General features: G+C 36.3%; 1 protein-coding gene across 5 annotated transcripts in view; it reads right to left on the reverse strand.

Moving 5' to 3' along the window:
- CEP170 (centrosomal protein 170) overlaps positions 1-27,877 on the reverse strand; it is a 101,382-nt gene that overhangs the window by 55,312 nt on the left and 18,193 nt on the right. For all 5 annotated transcript variants that reach the window (XM_082757942.1, XM_082757941.1, XM_082757940.1 and 2 more), the window contains exons 2-7: positions 24,518-24,663; positions 19,214-19,303; positions 9,917-9,998; positions 9,236-9,291; positions 8,967-9,129; positions 6,704-6,838 (exon numbers count right to left, since the gene is read on the reverse strand). In XM_082757942.1, coding sequence (XP_082614068.1) covers positions 6,704-6,838; positions 8,967-9,129; positions 9,236-9,291; positions 9,917-9,998; positions 19,214-19,303; positions 24,518-24,622 — 631 coding nt within the window. In that variant the 5' untranslated portion in view covers positions 24,623-24,663. The remainder of the gene's footprint in view (positions 1-6,703; positions 6,839-8,966; positions 9,130-9,235; positions 9,292-9,916; positions 9,999-19,213; positions 19,304-24,517; positions 24,664-27,877) is intronic.

Below are 27,877 nucleotides of genomic sequence, written 5' to 3' on the forward strand. Positions count from 1 at the left end.
CCAAAAGATGTTTAGAATTCAGACATTTTTTAAACTCTGTTGTTGCAGGCTAAGAATACCCCTGCTAACATGTTTGACTGATACCAGTTCTTTCTAAACCAGCCCCTACACTGTCAGCTCTTAAACCAGCCTGTGTTACCTCATCCCTGGCAGGTACATTTTATGCACTACAACAGCACCTGACTACACCACGTTCTGAGAAATGGCATCCTCCAACCTGAAAACTCTTATGACAGCAGATATAGCAATAAAGGATGAATCTATTTTACAGACGCTTGTCTTCTAGAAGACCCGGGGTTAAGTGTTCTATCTAGAGCAGGTTGCCCAGGATCATGTCCAGATGGCTTTTGAAGATTTCCAAGGAGGAACACTCCACAACTTCTCTGGGCAACCTACACCAGTGCTCTGACACAGTACAGTAGTGCTTCCTGATGTTCAGACAGAAACGCTTGTGTTTCAGTGCCCACTACCTCTTGCCCTGGTACTGGACACCATGGAAAAGAGTCTTGCTCTGTCTTCTTTGCAGCTCCCTTCAGGTACTTACATACATTGCCAAGATTTCCCCTGAGCCTTCTCTTCTCCATGCTGAGCAGTCCCAACTCTCTCATGCTCTCCTCATAGTAGAGGTGCTACAGTCTCTTGATCATTTTGTCTTCGAAGCCCTCTGTTGGACTCTTCCCAGTTTGTCTAGGTCTCGCTTGTACTGGGGAGGTGGGAGAGTGGGAACAGAATTGGACACAGAAAGGTGTCCAGGTGCACCTTCAACTATGCTGAAGGAGCAGAAGGATCACCTCTCTTGACCTGCCAGCAATAGGCAATACTTTGCCTAATACAGCTAAAAATACCATTAGCCTCCTTAGCAGCAAAGGCACATTGCTGACTCGTGTTCAGCCTGATGTCCAACAGGACCACCAGATCCTTTTCTGCAGAGCTGCTTTCCAACAGGGTGGCCCCCAGCAAGTACTGATGCCTGGGACTGCTCCTTCCCAGGTGCAGGACTTCACACTTCTTGTTGATCTTCATGAGATTCTTGTTTCCCAAGATACTGTATTTAAAGAAGTATTTCTACTTTGGGGCCTGGAAAGTGTAATCTACTGGCCAGACAATAAACAATATTTTTCAGAATATATGAAATCATTGGTTCATTGCCATCTTTTGATTTTTGAAAATGGTTAAGATTGAAGCCAAAACACATCAGAGGTGTGGTAGGCTAAGGCTGAGTGCGTCTTTAACACTGGTTTGTAAGCATTGATGGACAACTTCAAGAAAAATCTTCTGTAAAATTTCCCTGCAATGAATTTAACATTTGAAGTCAACTGTTTATACTATTTTATTCTAATATTTGATTCTAATATTTTTATTTAAACAGATGATATAATGCTTTTTAAATCTAAATTATGACAGTTAGTTTATTCAAAAGAATTGAGAAAGTGGATTACAAATGTAAAACAATTTCCAGTCTAGAAAAAGTCCAAGGAATTATTTTTATGAGAAATATCCAAAGTACAAGTTAACGTTAGTTACTTAAAAATACTGTTTACAGTCGGAAATATTTGCATTTTTAAGAGAGTTAAATGCATAATCATTGATTAGAATCAGCAATAGAAAGCAAGGATGAAACAAAAATTTAAGGTGAATACTGATCTAAATCACTCTTCCGAATTTTTCAGAAATACTAAATGCAAGCCCTTATTGCTTTCTATATATACACACAAAGATAAGGCTACTTTACAATGAATTTCTATTATAAAGTCATCTGCAAAGCTAAAGGAAATTGTCTATCAGACCAAATATAAATAGATGTAACAGATAAACCTCAAGCAAATTCTTAAGGTAGTAGTCATCACAACTCTGTAATAGCAATAATTATTATTTATAAACAGAACTAGCAGAGTACTTATATAGCAAGAAAATCCAAATTTTGTGAAATTGAAAGTATAGGCATCTGAAAGAAGGAGCTCTCATTCTAAAACAGACTAGAGCTACAAAAGAACGGTGTGATGATTTCTACAGGACAAGCAAGGAAGAAAAAAATGTCGCTGTTGTACAGGCATTTGATGATTATTAATAAAATAGTCTCCTAGAACATCCAGAGCTCACTAAATGGGAAACCATGTAAAACCAACGCTCATTTTTCAACATTAACAGCATTATACTTTCTAGGACTTTTTTTTTCCCTTAAAATATCAAACACACAGCTAGTCAGTACGTTAAAATTTTACTTGACAACCTAGACAACGGATGTGGCAGATGTTCTGCTATTCAATATCTATCCTATACACAAGAAAGTGTGTGCATATATGAAGTTATTATCAACAGCAAATATAGGGTAAAATCTTAGAAGACATTTTCCAGTGTTCAGATGCTTTTAAAAAGTTCTGTATTTTTAAGGCAGAAGGACAAAATTGTAACAATAAAACTTGTAAAATAAAATTGTCTGGAATTTACACAGCTCTTCTTGAAAAAAAATTGTGTAAATGTGGAGCAAAATATTTATTTTCAGAAGGTATGAAAAGAGGCCAGAATGCCACATTTATACAATATCCCCGAATATTTTTGTATTTAATTTCATATTTGGCTGAAGTCAGTGCTTTCAGTTGCTCGTTAATATTCCCCTTTTCCCTTTTTTCTTCTTTCCATATTACACTTAGCTTTTAGTTTCTGAAGCAATCCAGTGGTCTAACAGCATTATTTTTCATTTGATATTTAAAGCCAAATTGTGAAGAATACATAAAATGATTTACCTAATACTAAAGAAAACAACCTTTGTCTTCTAATGTCATCATATCTTGTCTAAAAAATACAAAGTAGTATCATATAGATATGTCCACCTCTCATAATAAATAACTTAAATGAATGCTTTCAGGGAGTTGAACAAAAGAAAACAACTAATCTTAAATATATTGTAGTCATGGCTCTAAAAATTTCTGAGCACTCCCTGGTGCATAGTGTCTACATTCACTTCTCTATCTTCGCAAAGCAAGTGCAGCACATGCATGTATTCCAGGCCAAAACTCAGTAAAATTCTAGAACAAATTTCTCAGAACTTTAATGTTAACATTGATTAAATACATGCATGTAATCTCTTACACATACGGCTTACACCGATATTTCTAAAATACTGGTTAGCCTGCTTTAGCCTAGAATGACTCTTTCGTGTATGTAAGAACATTTAATCTGATATAGAGTTACACAATGCTGGAATTCAAAAAGTACTTCATGCCAAACAGAAAAAAAAAGGATTTCAGGCTCTTAAAACCTATTTAAAAATTATTACTTCTGCCTTTTCTTAGATTTCCAGTAAAGGTATTATTGATAAAACATTCTACAAGTACTAATTAGATTAGCAGAAAATGTTTTTTTTTTTTTTTTTTTACTTTTCCAGGAAGCGAGAATATAACACATGGCCAGAATATTAACTACACACCCAGGAAACTTGTCATTAACATGTAAGCTTAACAGCTGGAGCATAAATAAAACAATGTCATATCATCAGTTTATATGCAACAGATGATTTGAATTGGGGCTAGTAGATTCATGGATCATTAAATTAAAGCAATGTGCACGTCTGGGGGAAAAAAAAAAAAAAAAAAAAAGTTTTCTTTCTTTTTAAAATTTTCCAGGCTTTTCTATTCCATTTTCAAATAACTTCCATTAGTGAGCTTCCATTGAGACAGAAAGACAGTAACACTAAAATAATCCTATTAACTTGAGACTGTAAAGACTAATTGTCTATAGTTGGCTTAGCAGAAACAAATCTCCCATTTGAATCTCCTCATTAAACCTTGCCCCATCTGTTATAATTCATGCCTTCTTTTCTATTCAGGGAATAATCATTAAAGCATAAAGCAAATTCTTCACAGCATTAATTTGTTAGAATGATCAACATGATGCTTCATGTATTTGAGTTACTTAAGAAAAAGTTTAAGAACTTACATAAGTTAATTCATCTGTAATTAATTCTTGTAGGCAGTTTATATCAAGAACCTTGCTCCAAACTGGTGTTTTAAATACATAATTTTAGCACATAAAAGAACAAATAACTGCATCCACTTTGAACAGTTTTTGCTAAATTAAAATTTATTTTTTGGTTCAAAAATATCCAGACATTAAGGTCTTGTGAAGTTTCCGATTTTCTTTCATTGTTTCTTTTTAGTGACTTCCAATTATTATACTCAGCTATGTTATAAGACATAAGCCCATAAAGAAACTACAAACTTCTTGAAAATTAACTTCATGGAAGTTGTATGGAATTTAATTGTAGGCCACAGGGGCCTGTAAAACTTATCTCTTTATTTTAAAATCATATGAAAACCTTTAGGATATTTTCTGTATGCTTCTATACGGATGAAATTAGCGTTTGGAGACTGAGGAGGAAAATACCGTTTCTTATCTGGTCTGTCCTCTCAGGCTCTCTGCCAACACCACTGAAAAACATCCACAACAGTTGAAAACCAGATGAAGAGAAACATGTGACTGATGTGCCATTAGTAAGAGATTAAGTGACAGAGAGAGAAAGAAATCACTCTTCTATACATATTTACACATCCTCTGAAATTAAAGTATTCTGCAAAAAGTGTAAGTACCCCCCCATGTGTATTAAAAAAAAAGAAAAATCAGAAATAATTAGTCCATCTTATCTATCCATCCTTATGATTACTTCACCAAGACAATTTATTTCAAAAATATCCCCGTCAATGTAGTTGTGTCTAGAATACGAAACCAAACTGTAACTCCTTGATTAGTTTGAGACAAAGTCAACATCTTATTTTTCTTTGAACTCAGAACTAAGACAGAAGCACTGATCACTTTGTGAAAAGACTCTTGGTAAAGTGAATAAAAACATTGTAAACCACTTGATGCTATATTGCTTCTGAAAAAGCAATTAAAAAAAAAGGAAAATAACAAACATAGCTACTAAATAGAAGCTGGAATATTGTGTCAGACCTTGTTAATTGTACTGCATCAAAACCACAGACTTCCGGATGTTTTTTAATAATCTATTTTTTAATGAGGATAAACAACCTGCATGTTTCTAAACTAAAACAATGTAGATAGATATATGCAAGAAGAAAAAGCATCATGATTTCATATTTTTGTTATTTTGCTTTGGCACAGTGACTGTCATCAAAGAAATAAAAACACAAATACCAGAGACTACCAACCCTTTTTTTAGTATATGCAGCAAGGAATAGAGTCAGAGGAATCATAGACGATAGTTAATGTTTCCTCCAGTCATGAAAGAGAGAAGAATCATTTGGCTAGCAAACGTACGAATGGTATAACTTGAAGGCAAGGGCTTGATTATTTTTCTTTGTAACTGATGACATATATTTTTTGAGAAAAAAACAAAACAAAACAAAAAAACACCTAACGGTCTGCCTTCCATTATTATTGACATTAGGAAAAAAGATTGTATTCCTTAAGAATGCTTAGAAGCATTTGAGGAACACATTTCTAGACTGAACATGGATTTGAACTGGAGTTATAGAACCAGAGATTTCTAATGCAGGGTATTAATTCCGTACTTAAAAAGCCTCCATAGTAGCACACAATAGCGCCTAACACCATCTACAGTAGACAAGCCTTTGACACACACAAAGTGTCCTACAACTGTACTCCACTATGACCCAGTTGTTTTCCTATGCAACAAAGTTGTTTTAGTTGCACAACTATCGCTACACTAAACGATTTCTCCTGGTTTCCCTTCTACTAGTCCAAATCTCAAACGACTTACTGTCAGAGTCATGAGTAATTTAGACTAGTAAGAAAAAGATAGCTATGGAGTTGGAGTTGATTTCATTACACAGAAGTGTTTAGTTTGTTCTCACTTGTTTTAGAGATTATTCCAATTCCTGCAAAATAGGATTCATGATAACCACAGCAACTACCATTATAGTAAGAGAGAAACTCCCACCTCAGTAGTTTAAAGAACTCCGAAATTAAAACAGTTGAGCCTTAAATGTGCACCTAAACAGCTAAACAAAGATAGGTTGAATTTTGCCCCAGCTTCAGTAAGTTTTGAAGCTATGCCCTTTATTAGAAAAGCAGTCACTTTATTTATATGTCTGATGATAGATTTAGGAGCCTAATTATAGACATTGAGATTTAGGTTTTGGCAACACACACTGCAACTAGACAAGCTGACTAAAAAAATATGTATTATGGGGAAATAAACTTGATAAACAGTTTATCTTTAGATTATGTAAATCTTTACTGCATAAAATATGAAATGCAATTCCTGCTAATACAACATTACTAAATTACATGACAGAAAGTTAGCACGGATCACCTTATATAGCCAAGGGTCAAAAGCAAAACAAAACAAAAAAAAGTGATTTTATTAAAATATCCCACTTTAATCTATAATTTTTAGTACATGAAATGACAGGTATGGACTAAATTGATAAAGAGACACTGGTTCTGGAAACATTTCTATATTTACTGACAAAACTAGTATTAGATACTAGTAAAGTGATGTATCTTGTCTGAAATTGGTCTCTGGAAATTTCTGGTTCCTTGAGAATAACTTTTCAAAGTTAAATTTTAGTAGGCTTTCATCTGTGCAACCCATCTGTGGAACTTAGAAAAACTGATATCCATTTAGTTCTCTAGTTCAGAATACATGTACTCTACTAAGCAGCAAAAGCCCTACAAATATTTAAAAGAAAGAGAGAGTAAGAAAAAGAAAAGATAAACTTACCCGAAGCCCCTGTCTCATGCATTTTTTCTTCACGTTTGCTGTCTGGTTTACAACCACTTTTTTCATCTGCTTCATCATCACCCCACCAGGCTGGCTGTCCATACAGAGGTGTACCACGAGGCATGGCAGAAAGATCTATAAAAAAAAAGCCCACAGCAGAGGAAATTGCTTTTCTGTTTAGTTTTGGTATTTAGGTTCAAGCAACAAGAAGAGAGAGTGATTTGCCAGGATCATTTCTCCTGGAAGCTGAATTGAATTGGTTGCATGCAACCAACTTAGAGGCTGGATAAGTGATCTGAGTTCTAAATATAAAAGCTTACTAATGACCTGATCAAAACTTCTGGCACAAACATTTCTGCAAAGGCAGCTGACACCTCTTATTGTTACCCTGATGTCTGCAAACACTATTTTCTGCATTCAGTTTGGAGTCATCAGTACAGCAGTACATTCCTAAAAGCTGTTCATTGCCATTTCTATGAGAAGAGTCTCACTTTTACCCACATTGACCTTTTGTTGAAATCTGAACTCACAGCATGAAAAAACTGATCAAATTTTGCAGTGCTGCCAAGGTTCCAAATCACTGACAGCTACTACAGAGTGCTGAAAGTTACCTAGTGTAAAACATCAGTGAGCACAATTTTAAAATAAAACAGGAAACAAACAGAAGACAAGCTGCTGTACAATAAAATTGTTTGTTATATAGGATACATAAACATGATTAAACACACTTGAACACAAAGGTTAAGTAAGGAAAGACACCATTATAATTAAGATTTGTACCTTCATGATAAATTGACTGGATTAGTTTTGATTTGAACTCCGGAGAGGATATTCACGCTACTGAGATTTAGCTATTTCAGTATCATACATATGTATTGAGGATACTTTAAGAAGTTTTTATATAAAAGAACATGACCTGTTCAAATCCATCTTAGTTGTTGTCTATTGCTTTGTCTGCCATGATTTTCATTGTTTTTATTCAACAGTTACATATAATTTCATAGCCATGCCAAAGAGCAGCATGATTTGAAGATATTAACTACTTTTAAAACAAAACAGTAACAAAAAAGGACAAAAAAACACTTCAGTTAATACTCAATTGTTTTTAAAAACATGGTGGCTGATGCCCGTGCACTGAATTAGCAATAGGAAACAGCTTTGCATACAGTCAGTGAGAGAATCAATTCCCAAAATGCTTATAAGTTGCAGTCAAATATAAAACTCTATCATTAACTTTTACTGTTATTTTTGGAATAGTAAAGAGAAAGCGAAGCTGAGAAGAAAACCCACTGTGCTCACTATAAAAATTTAAGAGGACCTAAATGCTGGAAAGCAATATTAAATAGGAATACTAAGTTATTGGCTAAGCTTTATGTATCCTTAATAGGATGTCAGATTAGCCAAAAGGTAGTTATACCACTGAGTCCTATAGGTGGTGGAGAGAATTACTTGAAGTAAGCCTTCCAGAAGAATGGATTCAACCTAAACAATGTTGTAACTGCCTTGAATTAAGAAGTCAGACCTAGCCAGAATAATATTAAAAGCACAACAATACACAATTCCTTTCTCATTCTTGTGGTTATCTCCTGTAGTAGCTTGTAGCACAGCAAGCAATTATGGTCAGGTAATTCCTAAAATGAACAATCAACTTCGTTGTGTGGCTTGCTTAACATTAAGACATCTGTGGCAAAGCCACCATGACACAATACATAAATATTAAATATAAACATATATAAAGATGATGTAGAAACAAGATAGAAACTAGTTTCCACCATTTTTGTACAATAGAATGCTTTAATTCCATCCTATCATCTAACCATGTATGCTAATATCTATTAAAAACAAAAAACAAACAAATAAACAAACAGAAAATAAATCAAAAGAAGGAAAACACTTGGGAATGGTGGTGAAAAAAATGAAAAATAGTCCTATAGGAACAGTAGGAACAGTTTGTACAATTCAACTGTAAAAAAACACATCACTTTACTGCCATAGATACTGGAAATTTCTGATTCTTGAGAAAAGAAATACAAAGATCTGTTAAATGCTGCTTAAAAAGAATCCTTTAGGAGCTTTCTTAACATGTGGATGCTAGGAAAAAAGGCAGAAACTAAATTTAGAAAGTTATTAATTATTCTTATAATACATTTAATATTTCACATGATGTTTCTACATCTAATTGAACAATTTCAAAGGCACCCCAACAAAGCAAATAAATAACCTTTCAAAGTTTACATTTTTTTGCTGCCAAAATGCACCTTACCTATTGATTTCTCTTCAGATTTCAGTGCTTCAGTAGTCTTGTTGTGCACTTCATTTGTGGAGTCTGTTCCTTTGGACTCTGTAGTTTTGGAGCTAGTTTGCTTTGACCCTTCTGCCTCTGAAGATTTTTGGGATAACTGGAGCTGGCTTGTAAATTTTTCATGCTAATGTAATGTTAAATAAATAAATAAATTATCTCAAAGAATGTAAAAAACTTTTACCAGTAACTATGCAATGACAGAAAAACATTTAGGAATGGTCCATTATTACCTTAAGTGCTTCTTCAGGTACTCTCATCTCTCCTCTGACAACAGTAAAAAGATTAGTATGTAGGAAATGCTAAGGAAAACGCTCAACTCACAAGACAACTTTCTGCAAAGGCGATAGTTCTGTAGTCTATTCTGCTATTACAGTACTGACAATTGTTTTACAAATCTATTACTGTACAGACTAGAATGCACAATAATACATGTACTTCTGAAAGCAAATGCACAATATAATTATTTACTACTTGTAAATAGAACATTGAATAGATACCTTAATGTTGCAATAAGTTTTCCTTTTGTTTTCATTTAGTAGTTTGCTGAATAATTACTTGCAATCTTTACAATTTGCATACAATTTCCTGTAATACAAGAATTTTCTTATTTGCCTCAAAGTAATGTTTGTTTGCAACATAAAAGTTACATGTTAAGAATGTTACAGCAATAGCTATACAGAGGTTTTAAATAGCAATTGAAAATCAATGTTTCTTTTTGTTAAGAAACAACAACATGTACTTTATCAATACTTCTGACCAAGGCATAGTATTCCAAAACCTGCGATTTTCTCATAAAGAAACAGGTATTTCAAAGTTGCTTCTCTAATAGTATGAGAACATTTCATTTAATGCAAACATACTTTTCAGCAAGAAAAGCATGTCAGCACATTGTGCATTTTTTATGACAAGGATATCATATCCAAATCTCAGCTTATCTTCTAACTTTAGAGTGATGTATGTCTGTTCTGGAATCCTCACATCATTCACAAATGTCTAGAAATAAATGAAGACAGATACTGTTAAATTGAAAAAAAAAAAGGTCACTAAACTAATTTTATAGGAACGTTTTCAGCATTGCAGATTTTCTACCAGTGATTCACTGGGCAATGTTACCTCAAATTAGCATCTAACATCATTATTTTTTTTTGTAGCTTGCATTTTCAATCTCAATTAGCTGTCAGAATTGACATACCATTACATTTGTGCACCTTTTCATATTATATACATAAGTTCTGAGGTAGTTTATCATTTCTAAACATTGTTAAAAGACTTAATGGAAAACAAACATGGACCAAGTTACTGCATCCAAATAATTCCACATACCAGTGATAAATAACTCAATGTACTGCGACTCCTGAACGGCAACAGATATAACAACACTTGTAAGCAGAAACAATTATTCTAACAGCTAGCAGCAAAACAGGGCAAATTCCACGGTCTTAACAATGTCTTTTGAAAATTCAGTTGTTGTACCAAAACTAATCCTCCCTTCCTTCAAATCACTGTTGGAAACAGCAGGAGAAATCAGACAAGCTTTCTGGGATGTGAAGAAGGATTTACGTACCTGAAAGTTTGCCTTATTTCACCAGCCACATCAGTTGGCTGTTAAGAGGTAGTACAGAACAATTCAGACCTCGCAGTTTGTGTGGTTGGCAATCTTAATAGCAACAAATAACAAAAAGCTTACAAAAAGATACTGGTATTAACTTCCACAGAACACCTGAGATGTAGACAACAGCTAATTACAGAAGCAACAAGGAGGAGGAATAATACATGTTAAAATCAAACTGGATCTCAGAAAGGTAATTTGGAAGATTTGGCAAACAATACCATCAATTTTCAAAGGAAAAAAAAGACATTAAACTTAATTCTGGAACTCAGATCCTTGAAGAATCCGTCCACCATATGAGCTGAGAAAAAGCTTCTGCACAGCAACTTGCCTCAAACTATTCCTCAAGGCTGAAACTCAAAGCTGAACTTACACTCAAAGCTCCTCTCCCCTACATGAATGTTCTCCCTGGGCTTTCTTGAAATCTTCCTTCTCCTTTTACCTTAAAAGAATGTAGCATCCAAACATACAATAATGTAGCATCTTCCCCATAAGAAATACGACTAACCAGTTACATATGACCAGTCTCTTGTTTCTTGGTTATATTTCCCTCATCCTCTTTTTCAAATCATTAAAAAGCCTTCATTTAGGACAAATTCAGGGGAAATAAAATATTTATGGTTCAGCTGGATGAGTCTGTTGCATTATTTTATGAATTATTTATCAGTGGTATCATTTTCTGTACCTTAAAAAAAATACAGATTCTTGTTCATTTCTACTTTTTAGAACAACCAAACATTAGTTCTACAGATAGGAGATTAAACATTCAGAGAGAGCTTTGCGGAAAGACGTTTACTATTGTTTTGTGCCAGTTTTAGGGACTCTAAATGCCACAACCATGCAGGATCGTTCTATTTTAAACTTGCAAATTCTACAACAGTATGTACGTTTTTAAGGACTGGAGCAGCTCAAGACTGGCATCTTTAAAGTACTTTAAAGTTAGGAGTACACAAAAAAAAATAAAACTTTAATAGATAGGCAAGCCAAGTATCTGAATCTTTAAACGCTTGTTTTGTTCATCTACATTGAGTATTAGATGAAATCTCTAAGGATAGAAATTATGTCCTCCCCTAAAATAATAAAGGGGTCTTCTGTTTTGTCCTTTTTCTAAATAAAAATAATGTTTATCTCATTTATAAAATTGACGTAGGTATCTTTCACAAGAAATAAGAATTAAAGGTACAACTATTTACCGGTTAGTAAGCTAAAACTTAAGAGCGGTATTTAATGCATATTTATTCTACTTAAACATTATGAGAGTCCAGAGCAAAAACCCATGCCAAGAATATCCTCAAGACAGCCTGAATCTCAGTAAATTACCAAAATTCAGACTGCTTTGAGGACACACAAAGAAGAAAATACAGTCCTTTGATATTGGTGAAATAATTATTTTATATTAGAAACTGTACACTTTCCTCAGAAAAGACAAATTCATCCATCTTTTTAGTATGAAATAAAAAGATTTGCAAGAATGAGCTGGAGAATTACTTGTTTTTTGGAAATAAAGCATTATGTGAATCTGATAAATTTTTTTTTTGCTTTATTTTCAAATCTAGACATACAAAGTCCAGAATGAAGACTTGTCTCATTTTCTCTGAACTGAGCATGAATTAGCCACACAGATATGAGTGTTCAGGTACCAGGGCATCAACTGCAATCCCAGCCCATCTTGTGAAAGTGTATTGGGCTCACTAAACTCAAAAGAAACAGTCTTATGCATTGGCAGTGGCCTTCTCCCCTTAACCCTCAAATTACCTTTAGTGGCTAAAGTGCATTACACCAGAAACGTTCTCGAAGGAAATCAAACTAATTGCAGAGACTCAAAATAAATGTTTGTTCTTGATGAAGGAAGATAAGAATGGGTGGAAACCAATGAAGCAAAAGCAGGACCTTTCTTCCACAGTACTGAAAGAACACGTGTAGTACTTTTGGAAGAAAGAAGGGCTCAGGCCTACATTAAAGGGAGAGCTTATCTGTTGATACCCATATTACCTCCTAATTACCTACCTAACTCAATTTAAATGCAGTTTTCAAGGAAGAGTAAAATTCTGAAGGAACTGCTCTTGTTGGTTGGGTTTTGTTTTTAAACTAGAGAGAACAAAAATGCTGAGTCTTCAGAGAAACCATAGGCTTCCTTACATACCATGTCCTTGTAGAATCACATATGCTTCTATCTCACCTTTATGAAACACCAAATCACAGAAAAGTTAAGGTTTGAAGGGACGTCTAGAGGTCACCTGGCCACACAAGTTTATGTACACATGACATTAAGAATTAAAATGCCGTTATAAAAAACTACAAGTTGGTTCTCAGCTCCAGTAGATAAATGGTTCTCCTACAACTTGCTTTGAACTTTTCATCTGGCACTCTCCAAAAAACTTGGAAGAGAGGCATAAGAAAATTACTTGTATCATTATTAAAAAACCTTGTATAGTAAACCACCTTCTTTTTAAGACCAAATATAACATTATTTACCAAGGGTGATGGTTGCATTTCAAACAACTCAAAAAAAAAACAACCAAAAAAAAACAGATGTGCACTCACATGTACACAATTGGCCTAGAAATTGAAACACAGAACTTCCATAAAGATACTGAGGAATAAGACAAAGGAGTAAGAAAAACCTCCTCCTACAATTTTGAGACACTTGACCACTAACTAGTGGCTCTCTGTGTTATGTTCTTCACTAGAAACTGACAGAAGCACAAAAATACACTGTTACTCTTCAGTGGCAACTGAGTAAAAAAGTGTCTGAAGAACCTGGACCCACAGATACCAGACACAATTTAAAACATTTCACACAGACTAGTGAGAAAACGAGCATCCCTCAAACAAGTAAAGATGACCTTTGAAAACATCAGTTGCAATGCTAAAACAGTTATCTGTCAAGATTATGAGTGACACTATGTTAGAGAATCAGTGACCATGGAGAGAAACTGACACTCAACAATGCTGATTTTAAATTTCTTCAAAGATTAAAGAACTTACACACCATACAAAAGGTCAGACTGGTAGAGGAAGAAATGGAGCAAAGTAACAGGTATGAGGTTCTAGAACACGACAGTCAGAACAATGAAGTAGATAAAAGCCCATCCCAGTTGGAGAGGGTGCCTAAGGCAAGGCAACCTACCCCCCCGCATTGCTACATCATCTGTCAAAAGAGAAAGAAGGGTTATTGTCATGGGGGACTCTCTTTTGAAAGGGACACAGGGCCCAATATGCCAACCAGACCCAACCCACAGGGAGGTCTGTTGCCTCCCCAGGGCTCGGGTGAGAAACTTTGCTAAGAAAGTCAAGCACCTGGTACGGCCCAATGACTACTACCCGCTACTGGTCTTTCAGGCTGGTAATGATGAGGTAGCAACAAGAAATCCTAGAGTGATCAAAAGGGACTTTAGGGCTTTAAGTCTTGGCCCAGTCCCACAGCTACAACATCATCGGCATAAGCAAAACCTGGTGGGATGAGTCCTGTGGCTGGTGTGCTGCAATAGATGGCTACAGGCTCCTCAGGAGGGACAGGTGGGGAGGCGAGGTGGTGGGGTGGCGATGTATGTGAAGCATGGGCTGGACTGTGTGGAACTTCAAGTTGGTGATGGCAAAGTTGAGAGCCTCTGGGTAAGGATCAAGGGATGAACAAATAAAGGGGATGTCGTAGTGGGAGTCTATTACAGACCACCCAGCCAGGATGACAATGTCGATGAACTGTTCTTTGCAGAACTAGGAGATGCCTCGAGCTCAACTCTCCTTGTCCTTATGGGAGATTTCAACTTGCCAGAAGTCAATTAGGATCACCACACGGCTGACACAAGCAAGTCCAGGAGGTTCATAAAGCATCTAGATGATAACTTCTTGGTGCAGGTGCTAAGGAAGCCAACTAGGAAAGGTGCCCTCCTAGATCTGTTGCTAGAGAACAGAGAGGGTTTTGTGGGAGACGTGGCAATTGGTGGCCATCTTGGTCATAGTGACCATGAAATGGTTGAGTTTAGAATTTATGGCAACAGAAGGAAAATTGCCACCAAAACTTCAGCCCTGGCTATGGGGAAAGCAGACTTCAGGCTGCTCAGGGAACTAGTCAGCAAGGTCACCTGGGAAACTGCTTTTGAAGGCATTGGCGTCCATCAGTGCTGGTCACTCTTTAAGCACTGCCTCCTAAAAGCACAAGATCAGGCAATTCCAAAATATCAGAAGCCAGGTAGGCGGGGCAGAAGGCCAGCTGACCAGGGCTCTTCTACTGGAGCTTAGGTGAAAAAAAGCAAGTGTAGGGCTGCTCGAAGGAGGGTCAGGTGACACAGAAGGAATACAGAGATGCTGTTTGTGTTTGTAGGGAGAAAATTCGTGTGGCCAAAGCCCAACTAGAGTTGAAGCTGGTTATGTCTGTGGGAGATAATAAAAAGTTTTTGGTTTTTTTTTAGATATGTGAACAGAAAAAAGGAGGACCAAAGGAAACACAGGTCCACTACTTGATGGGGAAGGTCTCCTCACAGACAATGACAAAGGCAAAGCAGAGATGTTTAATGCCTTCGCCTCTGTCTTCAACACTGATGATGGTCTTTGGGACCCAGGGTGGCCTGAACTGGAGGACCATCACGATGGGAACAACAAACTCCCAACTGACCCTGAACACGTGGGGGATTTGCTGCTCCACCTGGATCCATACAAGTCCACGGGTCCGGATGGGATTCATCCCAGGGTGCTTAAAGAGATGGCTGATGTCATTGCGGGACCTCTCTCAATTATTTTTCAATGATCTTGGGAATCTGGAGAGGTCCCAGTAGACTGGAAGCTGGCAAATGTTGTACCAGTTTTCAAGAAGGGTAAGAAAGAAGACCCTAGCAATCACAGGCCTGTCAATCTCACGTCAGTGCCTGGTAAAATTATGGAGAAGACGATTCTTGAAGTTCTTGAAGCACACCTGGGGGACAATGTGGTCACTGGTCCCAGCCAACATGGGTTCATGAGGGGTATGTTCTGCCTAACAAATTTGATTTCCTTTTATGATAAGATCACCCGTCTAGTCTATCAAGAGAAACCAGCTGATGTGATCTTTTTGGACTTCAGCAAGGCTTTTGACATGGTTTCCCATAGGATCCTACTGGACAAAATTTTTGGACTTAACAAAAACATCATATGATGGGTGAGCAATTGGCTGATGGGCAGGGCTCAAAGGGTTGTGGTAAATGGGGCCAAATCTGACTAGCGGATGATCACTTGTGGGGTCCCCTCAAGGCTCCATTTTAGGGCCAGTCCTCTTCAATGTTTTTATAAATGATTGGATGTAGGACTAGAAGGTGTTTTGAGCAAATCTGCCAACGACACCAAACTTGGAGGAGTTGTGGACTCGGATGAGGGTGGAAAGGCCTTGCAGAGAGACCTGGATAGGTTGGAGAGCTGGGCGATCACCAACCGCATGAAGTTCAATAAGAGCAAGTGCCGGGTCCTGCACCTGGGACGGGGAAACCCTGGCTGCACGTACAGACTGGGCGACGAGACGCTGGAGAGCAGCCTAGAAGAGAGGGATCTGGGGGTCGTGGTTGACAGCAAGTTGAACATGAGCCAGCAGTGTGGCCTGGCAGCCAGGAGGGCCAACCGTGTCCTGGGGTGCATCAAGCACAGCATTGCTAGTCAGTCGAGGGAGGTGATTGTCCCACTCTACTCTGCGCCTGTGCGGCCTTACCTCGAGTACTGTGTGCAGTTCTGGGCACCACAGTACAAGAAGGACATTAAATTGTAGAGTGTCCAGAGGAGGGCGACGAAGGTGGTGAAGGGCCTAGAGGTGAAGACATATGAGGAGCAGCTGAGGTCACTTGGCCTGTTCAGCCTGGAGAAGAGGAGGCTGAGGGGGGACCTCATTGCAGCCTACAACTTCCTCACAAGGAGGAGTGGAGAGGCAGGTGACCTATTCTTTGTAAACACCAGTGATAGGGCCCGTGGGAATGGTGTCAAGCTGAGGCAATGGAAGGTTAGGCTGGACATCAGGAAGAGGCTCTTCACGAAGAGGGTGGTTTCACACTGGAACAGGCTCCCCAGGGACGTAGTCACTGCACCAAGCCTGTCTGAATTTAAAAAGTGTTTGGACTGTGCACTTAGTCACATGGTGTAAACTTTTGGGTAGACCTGTGTGGTGCCCGGAGTTGGACTTGATGATCTTTACGGGTCCATTCCAACTCGGGATATTCTATGATTCTATGAACATGCATTTATATCCTGGAAACATTAAAAAGGAGAATGAAAAAAAAAGTTCAATGTCTTGAAAAGCCGAAAGTCACTTTACTACAGATTTCATAGATAAAAAGCAATAGTGTAGTAAGCACACAAAAAATGGAGTCATACATGTATTTTGGAATGTCTTATCGGTGTTACAGTAACAAGAAAGCTTATATTGAGAAGAACAACTCTTTGGAGAATTTAGCTACCATTTTCTCCAGGAACTCATCAACAAAGTCTGCCAAAACCAAGTCAGATGTTACAGCCACGGTGTAACAAGCAAGCTTTCTCACTAATTTATCTACTTTATTTATGTTATCTAATTTATCACAGATACTATTAGATTTAGTAGCTCTCTCCCCGATCCCCACACCAGAAACTATTTTCCACAAGGCGACTTAAAACAGCCTTTACACACAGAAGCTGGCTGAATTATGCTATAATATAGTCACAGAAAGATAACCATCCAAAAATTTAAAGTTAAAATCAAGATCATTGGTCTAAAGGCATGTGCTGGATTTTTAGGGTTCTGTTGGCTTCCTGTCTCAGCCCCCTCCCTTGTCCAATTTATGCTTTGTCATTTTGAATGCCAATTAAAGCCTTGTATTGCTGTATGTCAATATGCATGGTAAATACAGTCAACACTGAAACTTTTAACTGGACTAAAAGAACCATTGCCTAGTTAGTAGTTCATTGCAGGGTACAGAGGCATTGCATATACTGTTCTACTACACAATTTGACTTAAGTACCATATTAGAAAATTGTATGTTTCCTCTTCAGACTTGAAACCGGATAGGTAGAGGTATGTAAGAAAAAGCACAGTTGGAAACAGACAGTAAAGGAAGCACTGTGAAGAAGAGAAACAAGGACTGCAATGATATAATTTAATATTCCCCAAACTGTGAGAAGAGCTGCTTTGATGTCTCTGGGTAAACAGCTACACAGTTAACTGACAGCTCCAACTTGAGAACGAATCAGATCAAGAGAAGAAAATAACTGAAAGCTGTATACCATACATGAAGGAGTCAAATTAAGGTCTTAAAAATATAGATAGGTGCATTTTTTTTAATTAAACTCAAGTTTTGTGAGAAGGCAATGAAAATCAGGTATGCCTGTTGACTGCAAGAATAACATAGAATTGGGGAATAAAATCAAGTCTCTCAGCAAGAAATTACTATGAGCTGAATTTTGATAATTTCCTTGAAACAGTGTACTGACTTTCAAAATGCAGAGGTGTATTAAATATTTAAGGAGCAAAGTTCTCATCTGCTTACAGCTATTCAAATGATATAACCTTTCAGGTTACACTGGTTTCAGATGGAGTTGAGACTCTGACCCTTTGGAAAGCCAAGTTGCCTACATACATGTTAAGGTCTGTACCTTAAAATACAGAAAAACTAACAAAGACAGTCCGAGTATTTTGAAATGCACTTCAAGATGAAACACCAAGTTAAAAGTCAATGCCAACAGACAGTAAAATTGAGATTCCTTCTTCATCTTATATATATACATATATATATATATACACATGTACATTTAAAACTTGGCACTGCTTACTGAAATTAATACTTAGGAAGTTACTGATAATGAGTAGTTATCAAAGATGAACTCACAATTTTTGGTACTCTATGCACATTCATGACAAACTGAGAAAGTACCAACTATAGCTACCATCTATAAACAGCTCAAACAAATATCTAAAGGGCTACAAAAATATGACAAAGCAACTAAGTTTTTAATAATCCATTACAATATTCAAAATGTTTATAAAAGGTGAAGCTTGTCTAGAATTTTGTATGTGCAATCCCTAGAAAACTCTTAAAATGTAAAATAATATGAAACTTCATTTTGCTCATAACTTTGCATTTGTCTTATGTTAGTTTGTAATAACCTGACATTTATACATTATTCATAGAGATTTTGACACAAAGGATACAGAGATAGAATATACGACTATAAAATATGTTAAATAAGTTTACATGCAATTTGGTTTTTGGATTTGTTTTCACATAGAGTACAGTAACATTCTTTTCTGTGTAAAACAGGATAAGTATAGATCAATTTCTTAAGCAGAAATTTTAGAGACTGAAAGGCTCTCTTTTTTAAAGCATATAATCAATTTAAGACTTTCTGCATTTATGTTTGAAATTAAAAGTTAAATATCCCCTTGTATTCGAGTTTCTTTGTCTTGTCAAGGCCCTCTTATTAAGGTGCTTTGTTCCAGTCCTTTAATTGATGCCCCACAAAATTACATTTTCCTTTCAAATGTTCCATCCATTTGCAAACTTGCATTAAGAAGATATTAACGAACACTTAAGTCACAGCATCCTTGCTATAAAAAAAAAAAAAAAAAAAAAGACTAAGGGAAACTATACATTTTTGATGTTATCTTACCCCATTCAAGCTGCCCAAATCTTTCACCAAGTGTTCATCTGTAGAGGGATCATAGTTAAGTACAGCATGTTGCTTGTCCACACTTCGTGACTAAAATATTAAAAAGAATACAAAATAAAATAACGCATTTCAAGAACAGATCAATATAGCAATAATGGCTATTTCTGCAAGTACTGCAATTATGTTCTTTCCACATGTTTCTTCAAACTGTATACAAAAAAATTAGGCCTACTCTAACTTGAGAGTTAACCATATCCAACGCTGACCCTGGGTGCCCATAACAGAATCAAAAAATTCTGAATAATGATTTTCTTAATGTTTCCTCAAATATAGGTCCCATACCTATACAGTGATAAGAATGACTTCTGTGCTCATTCCTGTCCCAGCACCAGCAGTGCCTGTCAGTTCTAAGGATCCCAGGTTATCAGCACATTAGCCAGTTCAAGGCCTTAAGACCATGCATCCAGGACTCCTAAGGAAACGCTCTCTATTCTCAGAATCCCTTATCTCATTCCTTCTGTATCTCTTGTGACTTGCTAGTACTGTTTTTCTTCCTTCCTTCAATTTCCTTCCTTTCCATGCCAACTTTTCGTTGCTTTGTTTTCTCCTCATAGAAGTGGATTCTCTTCTGCTTATACTTATTATGTTATTTTAGCCATTCTGCTCTACAGGAAATAGAAAGGGTGTTAGAATATAAACAGGGAGTGGGGCGTAGGGGGGGGAAGGACAGACAAAGGAAGAGAGAGACAAATGAACAGCAAGGTCACTGATGCACTACATCAGTTAAGCGTTCTTAACAGTGGGTAAAGATACACTGCTACAGTTCATTTTATATGGGTTTAGTAACCTTTCCTCAATTGAAAAAAGCTCAGTAAAATCAAATTCACTGATGTGAGTGTTCTGCTGAACCTACAATATCAAGATTATGCTTTCCCACACAAGTGGTGCAAGAATGCAAGCAAATGAATTAGCCTATCTTTACCTAGGTTATGAGAAAAAAAAAATCTGAACTTCTCCCAATTATTTTATTCAAATATATATTATGCTATTAATCAGTTATTTTCTAATCTTTACACACCACTTCCTATTAAAAAAAAAAAAAAAAAGTTAAAATGGAAATGAAACTAACAAAAAGATCCTCAAAGCTTCACAATATTTTGTCACATTTTTGAAATGGTAAGAACAATTACTTGAGTCTGTGGCTTTTAGAGCAGCACCTGAAGTTCTGCATATTACAGCTCTCCTCAGGCTTAGAAGACTATTTGCATATAATAGAACATGTTTTTATTATTTACAGATGATCTTTACAAGTCCAAACATTGTGCTAATCTTTGAAATACCACGTTTCTTTCAGATTTATTATTGTTGCATTCCATTCAAATATAATTCCTACCCAACTACTCTTTATAAGATTGCATTGCCCTGGCTGGCAGCTAAGCACTACACAGCCGTTTGCTTGCTCTTTCCACTCCCTCGGTGTGAAAGAGAATAGGACAAGAAAAAAGCAATAAAACAAATGGGTTGTGTTAGGATAGCTTAAGAAGTGTGAAGGAAAAAGGAAAAAAACAATCAAACAAAAAATCAATCAATCAAAACAACAACAACAAAAAAAAAAACACCAACAACAATTCCAGTGACTCAAAGGCACTAACTCACAATCTCCCACAAGCAGACTGATGCCCATCCAGTCTGTGAGCGATGGCTACTCTCCCCAAAATCACCTCCCATCAGTTTTTATTGCTGAACTCATCATTATATGGCACAGAATATCTGTTTGGTTGGTTGGGGCCGGCTATCCTGGCTGTGTCCCCTCCCACCTTCTCCACTCCCAAGATACTCATGAAGGAAGGCAGCAGAAAAGAGAAACAAAAAAGGCTGTGACACTGTAAACCCTGTTCAACAATAGCTAAAACAGGGTCTTATCAGCTGTTTGGGTCACAAACCCAAAGAATACTACCCTAAGGGCTGTAATGATGAAAATTAACTCCATCCCTGCCAGATTCAGTACAAAGATCTATCTACAACTGAATACAATTTTAATCACAGTGTAACTGTGCTAAGAGATGTACGCATATGAAGAGGAAAACTCCATATTCAGTTAAAATAAATTTGTAGCTTACATTACTTTTTCCATACTACTAAAATGTATTCTCAGAATACAAAAAAATACTTCTTTTGAAATAAATCTATATTTTTAGTAATATCAAAGTTATTTATTTTTGTTTCCAAGGATATAACTCCACCATCAAGATCCAAAAGGTTTTCTAAACATAACGCTAAAAGAAGGGGAAAACGCAGAAAGGTGGTGTATTGGAGAAGCTAGTCTAATACAAAGATTGAATACCACATTTGAATACATTTACAAAATAACACAGTTAAAAGTAAATCTGTATTCCCAGGCCTGAACAAAACCCCTAGTAGAAGAATAGTGGTCAGGCATAGATCTGAGGTCTAATTCTATAAAGCACACAACAGAACTGAAATGCTTTTTAATAAGGCTTTTATAACATGCTTTCTGTCAAGAGATTATGAATAAAAGCATTAAATTCCACTTTCTTTATCATGCATTGTCCACATGCTTTGCAGTAAGAGAACAACCAAGTTGTCAGGAGTGGAATGGAAGGTCCTACACAAAGAGCTATACATACAGAACAAGAACACATTATCAGCTTCTCCTTTGGTGGGTTCCTCCCCCCTTCAGCAATTGTGGTGTCAGTCATGCTGGCATGTAGACCTAACAGCAGGCTACAAAGAATATTCTCAAAAATCACCAGGCCCCTCGATTCTTTTTACTATCCCTAAAGTCAACAGAGAGCAACTAACATCCATAAATGACTGGATTCTATTTAAAATATTACTCAAAGAGGGAGCTGCTTTTGGAGGTGATGATGACTGAAGTTCTGTAAAATGAAAGAGTAAACGCTCGAGTGTTAAGCTTTGCTCTAAAGACTTACTAGCTGAAGACGTGGACCATTAAAACCTAAGTTATTTACTAATGAGAAAACTGCAAAATCAAATGTACCACATATGCATTGTGTGAGGAAAAAGTATCACACGTTCTCCAGCTATGGCAAAACTTCAGGAAAATAACATATAGCAAGGAACTCAGCCTTGGTTTACGTGTATAAAGCTACAAAAATCCTTCCTAGGAGTGTTTTAAATCCTTCATTTAGGTAGCAGAAGGTAGAAAATTATGTCAGCCAGAACTCATTTTGTTAATCTTGGTATTTGGTTTCATATGAACTGTTAACTACCTATTGGACAGCGAATTCTTGGTCTTTTCTACTCAGCTAAACAGATCTGCAGTAGTGTATATTATATACACATTGTCTACAAATCGTTTTGTTGGACAAGAACAGATCTATGGCTGGCCTGATGCCACAGTGACTTGTAGGCAGCCAATCCAAGTGAATACTAGAATACTAAAGGATTAAAAAGTACAATAAAAATCAGTACTGTGGTAGAGATGGGAATATTAGGAATGACAGACAAAGAAAAACAGTTAACAAAAAACACTAAGTGCTGAGAAATCACCGTCTTTAAGAAATTGCTTCTACTTTCCCTACCATCTATGAGAGAATTCTGCCTCTCTAATTTCATACTGAACAAAATTTTACAGTTAGAGTAACAAAAGTAACAGTAGTTCTTGCAATCAACATAAAAATATTATAATGACGTAACGTCAATAGCATCAAGCGAAAACACATATATGTGGATTTTAATACAAAATTTGTAGAAAACTAGTCATTTTCTAGAAAGTTGCAACTCTTAACATTCTTCCTGACATGAAAAACTATTTGGATTAAACAGGGAGTAACAGTTATTGTTGGGAAGAGGAGGTGTGAACCAGTTTTCTTACATACCTAACGAGACATAAATTATTTGAAGCATATCACTACTTTTACACTGTTGCAACATTTACATTTTTCCAACCTGTGAACAGTGTGGTCATGTAAGGTATAAAATTATCATTTAATTCCCCACCTTAAAAAAGTGGAGATTGTTGTCAGTTTAATGACCTAAAGCAGAAAAAGATGCGTACCAGTGATGGACAGAGAAGGAACAAAAGGAGGAATAATAGGAGAAAGAAAAAGGACAACAAACCACAAACAAGCTAGTGGAAAAATAAAAGTATTTTGTAATTATAATTTCTTGGGTGGGAACCAATGATGTGGGATACTTTGTTGTTGTTGCCACCTTGTCTTTTTTTTTCCCCTTTTAAAACAAATACTTCTCACAAAATACTCCATACTGACTTTTTTTTTTTTTTTTTTTTTTTTTTTTTAAAAAGACAGTTAGGAGTATTTTCAACTACTTTATAAGAAGACAAAGTATTTCTATCACTAAAACCTTTCGGATAGATTCTGAGGTTGAGAACCAAATGCCTTTTACCTATAGAAATTACATTCTCAGTAATGCACATAAAAGTAGGTTTCTAGGCACTTCATTTGCAAGTGAAATTCTGATTTGGCCATTGATGGCTGCATACACAATTCTTGAGAACAAAGAGTCTACAAGAAAATATTTTACTGAGCGGTTTGGACATATGGAAGTTTAATCCTTGTAAGAGTTCTACAGTAACCAAAGACAAGATTTTTTTTTCCAAAATATTACCATTAGTCATTCAAAAACAAATATACTGGAAAGAAGCTCAGAGGACTTCAGCTTTGATAAGGCAAAGTGTCTGCTGTATAATAATACGTAGTAATAATACATAATAATACAGTTACACACCTCCTTTAAGTGTTCCCCATAGTGATCCAAAAGTTGAGGAACCTACTTAAAGCATTAAACTATTTTGACTAAGACTTGTCTTTTTAGAGTTAAAATGAAACCATTACTGAGACTGAGTCATTCAACTTCCTTAGAGATACAGAAATACTCTTCTCCACTAATTTCATTTGCCTTTGTGCAAGATCAGGACATGGGAATAGAGTTGCATCAAATCATGTGACTAAATTAGATTACAAGTTGCAGAAAAAAGAAAGCTCTTTTCAACAGCATCCAGTGCACTTAGCATTATCACATATTACAGAGCACACAGTTTACTCATCATGCTGCAAAATTTCTTTAATCATCTATTTCTGCATTTTGTATGTGATTTATGTAAAGGAAATCTGATCCCCTATGCTTTGACAATAAGCGTATGATTGATGGCAATATATTCAAACTAACTTTTCCTAAGAACACAAAAGATTAATCAGAACTACTGCCCCTCCCAACATCTGGCAAGTTTCATTTTCAAAAGGAATACAAAACTGGCTCAAGATTGAGCAGTTGCATATGGAAGGCTGATGCAATTACCTGTAACATCAGCTCACAGTCATCTCTTCCAACAAAAATCATTTCTCGTGGCAGCCTGTGGCGGGTGCCTCCACTGCTCACCAAAAACCAGGATGTTAAGCTCATTTTCTGCTTAGCTGATAAATCCTTGGCAAAGCTACGTCATCCTGCAGCGAGACAGAAAGAAAAAGGGACAGAGGAATTCATTTTTGGTTATTTTTAGCAACAGTTCCTACTCAGCAAACACTGAGCTGAATATCTAAAGCCTCTGAAAATACAGCATTTCTCAATAGCAGGCACTGAATCCAAGATTGGAGGAAGTGACAAGCTACAGATTTCCATAGTCTTGAGACTTTGCTTCATGCAAGGAGGCAAACTGAATGAGAGGTAAGCTTCCTCAAAATAAATGAGCAGCCAGCTAATGCCGAAGTCATACATCAAGTTGTCAGAAAGCTTTTAACATTTAACAGCTTATTATCAAGATAGTGAAGCATTAATGTAGCAATTACCACAATCAATAAACAGCATGGCAAATGTTCACAAAAGACAGCAAGTAACTTGCACGTGTGGCATGTCATTACATTTTCATGTGAAGAACTACTTAAATTCATTCCATTTTAAACCCAGGTTCTCTGTACAGCACTAAATTTTGCTTCTTATTTACTGTGAGATGTTCTCAACAAAACTTTAATCTTGGAAATTCGTCAGAATACATTTTGAATTGTAAACAAAAACGAGCAAAATGAGCAATTTAGAAGTTAATTGCAAGTAACAAAACTGAAAGCAGTGTTCCTATAATACTTTAGCTTAATTTACCAAACATGACACATATCATCAAACAAAAATAAACATTTAGCCATTTAAAATGCCATGAAAACACAAAACAAAAGTTTGAAAACTCAATAATAGTACTTTTATGGAAAAGTTCTTCACGTAATATGGCCCATTTGACACCAGATAAAGCCATGATGAAAAGCACTCTCCAAAATTATTCTATAGTTGATACTGGGAAAGTTATCAACCACCGGAGTCACATCCAACTATGATTTGGAATATGTAAAAGCTTAAAAATCTCTCTTCAAGATAAAGTAAGGCAAAGCAATCATTTCTTTCATTCATTACTACTCTCTATTCATTCAGGGGAGCTGAAAATAAAAAGCAACAAGTCTGCATTCCTTTTCAGTACCAAATAGGTGGTATTTCTGGACTTTTATTTATGCCATTTAGTGAAATTATGCAAGGGTAGCAAATATACTGTAAGTAGACACAAGCCTGTAGCAGATTTGAGCATAATCTGCATAATAATAAGAATGCAGTGAGGTTCTCAAACCCAGGAATAAAGGTAAGTACCAAATAAAATGCCAAGCCAGCACCGCCCCATAAGGCAACCTACAGCCATGGAGAGATCCCACAAATTACAAGCCCACACAAAGAGGAACGAGTTACAGCAAAACTGCATCTGAAAATGACACAAGAGGCCACAGTAAGTTGAAAGCTTGCTATGGCAGTGCTAAAAATGAACCAGCAGAGCCGTAAATCCAATTAAAAAAAATTGAATTCAAATGAAGGAAATTAGAGGATTCAATGCGGTAAATACTTATTCCATTAAAAGGGTAAATAAGCATTTGCAACAGAGCTCCTCATATACAGCAACACATATGATAGGATAATCTTCCCATTACAGCATCACAGCAGGTTCTTCAAATGAAGCCTATGCCTACTTAATGTTCTCCAACTCAACAGAAGAAATCATACAGCATCTCTGTCCTCCCTTACAATTACAAATTGCATTTACAATAATAACTTACTAGATGAGTTTAAATTTTAGTTCAGTTACCAAACAAGGATTTTAATAATTGCAACAGCTTATTCAGCGGTTTTGAAGGAAATTAACCTTTATATTTTTCATTTAACCTACTTTAAAAGTAGAAAATAAACTAGGCCAATCAAATGACACCTCTGAATTCCTTTTAAGAAAGAAACAGGAAGCATCAGAAATTGCCAGCCTAGGTTCCCACTTTTAACAAGGAAATTAAACGGACATATTAGAGCAAGCATGCTGATCAATATCAAAACTCATTCAGTTTGTATTTTACTGCCTTTTACATCTCCTATCTACCGATATAATACCATCCTTACCATTAGGCCTTCCTGCACTAATAGCGAATTCAGGAGAACTCTAAGATGATATAAACTATTTTAAAAAGTTCATATTCAAATACTAGATTTTAGTTTACACAGATAGACTGTCAATAAAAACTCCGTTTTTATTTTTAAAACAAACAAGTAGGTCAACAACAACTGAGCTAGAAGGAAAAACAAAATCTCCAAACCTCCTGCAAATGATAAAGCCTGACAACAAACAGATTAAATTAAGCTATCTGAAAATAATTTTTAAAAAGGAATTATACAGAGCAATCATTGCTGCACAGCTTGGCAGCACATTTGTAGTTAAAAGCCCATCACCATTTCTGTCAAACTTAATATTGTTGTTCTTTTCAAACAGCGCTGTCTCAACAGTGACAAATCATCAACCCAGATACATATTTTATTTTAAAGTACTCTTTAGAATAAACCAATGCCTTTGATCAGCAAAGCTCTGCTGAAATCGCACATGGCAAAACTAACTGAAAGTACAGGATACAGTATCAAGTTACTTAATATCAGAAGAAAAAAAGTGCGCTCAAATTTTTGTATGAAACCACGCTGTTCATTAGTTACATAGACAGTATATGAACAAGTGCATTGTGCCCTGAAAACTTCGTGAAAGCTTAACAGTATTTTTAATACACTGCTGTGTTAAGTATTCTGGCTGTAGTGGAGAGTTTCTGAGCGATAAGAGGATGAATGGCTGCTCACCGTCTAGGAGATACCGAATTAAATTACTACAGGACAGGTGCAAAATCATCATAAGTGGCTCTTTACACAGTGCAAATTTAGGCCATGGTAGTTCTTGCAATTAAACACTATGGATACTAGAAGGTTACATTGGGTCAAAAAGCGATAATTATTCAGGGAAGAAAAAAATATCCTTGTGCCTATTAAATCCCATTTGTGAGCCAGGGAGAAGTCCCCTGGTCTCGTCCTAGCAAATGTGCTCCCTTCCTTATAGAGCCTGTGCTTGTGGGGAAGGCGACAGAAGCCTGGAGGAACCTGTCTGTCCTACCTCAGGACAGACTGCCCCTTTCAGCCAAAGTACTCATCAGACATAGTAGGATTTCCTCTCAGCAAAGCCAATTTTAAACCCTGTATTGAAACATTTTATTCATCTTTGCTAAAAGGGCAGCACTGTGTTGCAATCTTTAACCCAGGAAAGATTTCGTTATTGAGGCTCAATCATCCAAACCAATGCTTTGCCCTAGATACCCTGGAAGTCTGTTT

Source organism: Aythya marila, assembly GCF_965140915.1.
Source record: "Aythya marila genome assembly, chromosome: 3".
NCBI classification, from domain to species: Eukaryota; Metazoa; Chordata; class Aves; order Anseriformes; family Anatidae; genus Aythya; species Aythya marila.